Here is a 1,797-nt window from a genome sequence, read left to right as displayed (position 1 = left end):
GTGTGTGTTTGTGTGTGTGTGTGTGTGTGTATGTGTGTGTGTGCATTATGCAAAGATTCATTCTATCTCACTTTGACGTTAAAGGAGAGCTCAGTGATGCTCATCCAAGGCCCGTGCTTAGCGTCCAGGCAGTCGAGGAAGAAGTACGTGTGATGCCAGGGGGGACGGCCATCTTTCGGTGTGTGGTGCAAAACTTGGGGACCAGAAAGGTAATGATGGCATGCATATTGTTCCTTTCGTTGTTGTAGTTTCAGATGCTTGTTTTTCATTTATATGTGTGCGCGTGTCTCTGTGGGTGTTCTTGTATGTGCGTGTGTGTGTGTGTGTGTGTGTGTGTGTGTGTGTGTGTGTGCTTGTGTGTGTGAGTGTGTGGGGGTGGGTGTATGGGTGTGTGGGTGTGTGTTTTGTTGTTCTTTGGGAGGGCAGAGAAGTTGTTTTTATTTTAACTTTTTGTTTATTTATTTGTTTTGTTTTTGTTTTGGGTGCTGTTGTCATTAGTCAACAACAACAACAACAACAACAGCAACAACAACAACAACAACAACAACAACAACAGCAATAACAACATAGCAATAACAAAAAGACCAACAACAGCAGCAGCATTGGTTGAAGCAGCAAAACGAGCAACCCCAGCAAAAACAAAAACAGCAACAACAACAACAACAACAACACCAACAATAACAATATAATTGCCTTAACAACAACAAAAGCAGCAGCAGCAGCAATACTATTGTTATAATACAGTTTAGTATTATTGTATCATCCCTTCTACAGATGGTGTGGGCATATAATTCAGGCGAGTCCTCAGACGGTCGGTTCGAATACTTCATCAGCGTGATGGACGTTTTGTTCACCAGCGATACACGATTCCGAGTGGAATTGAACAGGGGGCCTGACGATCTAATGTATACAACACTGATCCTTCGCGATGCTAAGATGTCCGACTCAGGTGTGTACGTCTGTTTTGCGTCATCACATAACTCAGCAAACAGTGAGGCTCGTGTTCATCTCCACGTCACTGGCGGTGATGGGGAATAAAACACGTCATGACGTCCTGAAGGCTGCGGGGATGTGACGTCGTTGGTCCGAATACATTAAATTGTGAGGCAGCGTGGTGAAATCAGGCGCTCGTCAAAATAGTGAAGCCACAGAAACCGACATTTATCTAGGCTTCGGGCAATTTTAAAAAGTTTTGTTCCATTTTTTGTTGTTGATAGGCTCAAAATGTTTTTAACGTGTCCTTTAGAACACATTTCTGTGTAGATTAAAGACACAGAAAATGTAAATTCCCTTTTCCAAGGACACTCAAGTTTTACCAGTCGCCAAATTTTTGCAGCCATTTTGGCTATTTTTTTCCTCTCACACCAGGAGACCCCCACCTCCTTCAATCACAAATATCTCGATTTTTATTCAAGACTGATGGGTACCTTTTTTCGCCAAATGCAAGACAAATGAAAAAGCTTCAAGACGATATAAATAAATCTACATGTCCAAAAATTGGTTGGGTCCTGATTCCACCACGCCTTTACGCATTAAAAAAAATTCTGCCTTTGTCTGTTGGATCAAATGATCAATTGTCCGAGTGTTTTACCATTATTACGATAGTTAGTTTTAGTAAGATTTTACGGCGCTCGCAACTACATAAGGTAATATTATGAGCGCCTAGGGGCCATAATTATGAGAGACGGCTGTGCTCACGATCTAGTTAGAGATAGAATCATATTTCCAACAGACTTCAGGGAAAGGATGATAGTGGTGAGTGTTTCATGACGTGTCCTGACAACCCTACTCTACTAT

At 42.0% G+C, this 1,797-nt stretch overlaps 1 protein-coding gene across 1 annotated transcript; it reads left to right on the top strand.

The window, feature by feature from the left end:
• Positions 1–84: 84 nt before the first annotated feature.
• Positions 85–1,781, top strand: LOC101852547 (the record flags this gene model as incomplete). Its single annotated transcript, XM_013083404.2, is given in 2 exon segments — positions 85–209; positions 775–1,781. Coding segments are annotated over 2 exon segments (389 nt in total), but the record flags the coding sequence as incomplete, so codon positions are not given.
• Positions 1,782–1,797: the final 16 nt, after the last annotated feature.

This window comes from Aplysia californica, unplaced genomic scaffold (assembly GCF_000002075.1).
Source record: "Aplysia californica isolate F4 #8 unplaced genomic scaffold, AplCal3.0 scaffold00229, whole genome shotgun sequence".
Taxonomy (NCBI): domain Eukaryota; kingdom Metazoa; phylum Mollusca; class Gastropoda; order Aplysiida; family Aplysiidae; genus Aplysia; species Aplysia californica.
The sequence above is the reverse complement of the archived record's forward strand: the minus strand, read 5'-3'. Positions and strand labels throughout refer to the sequence as shown.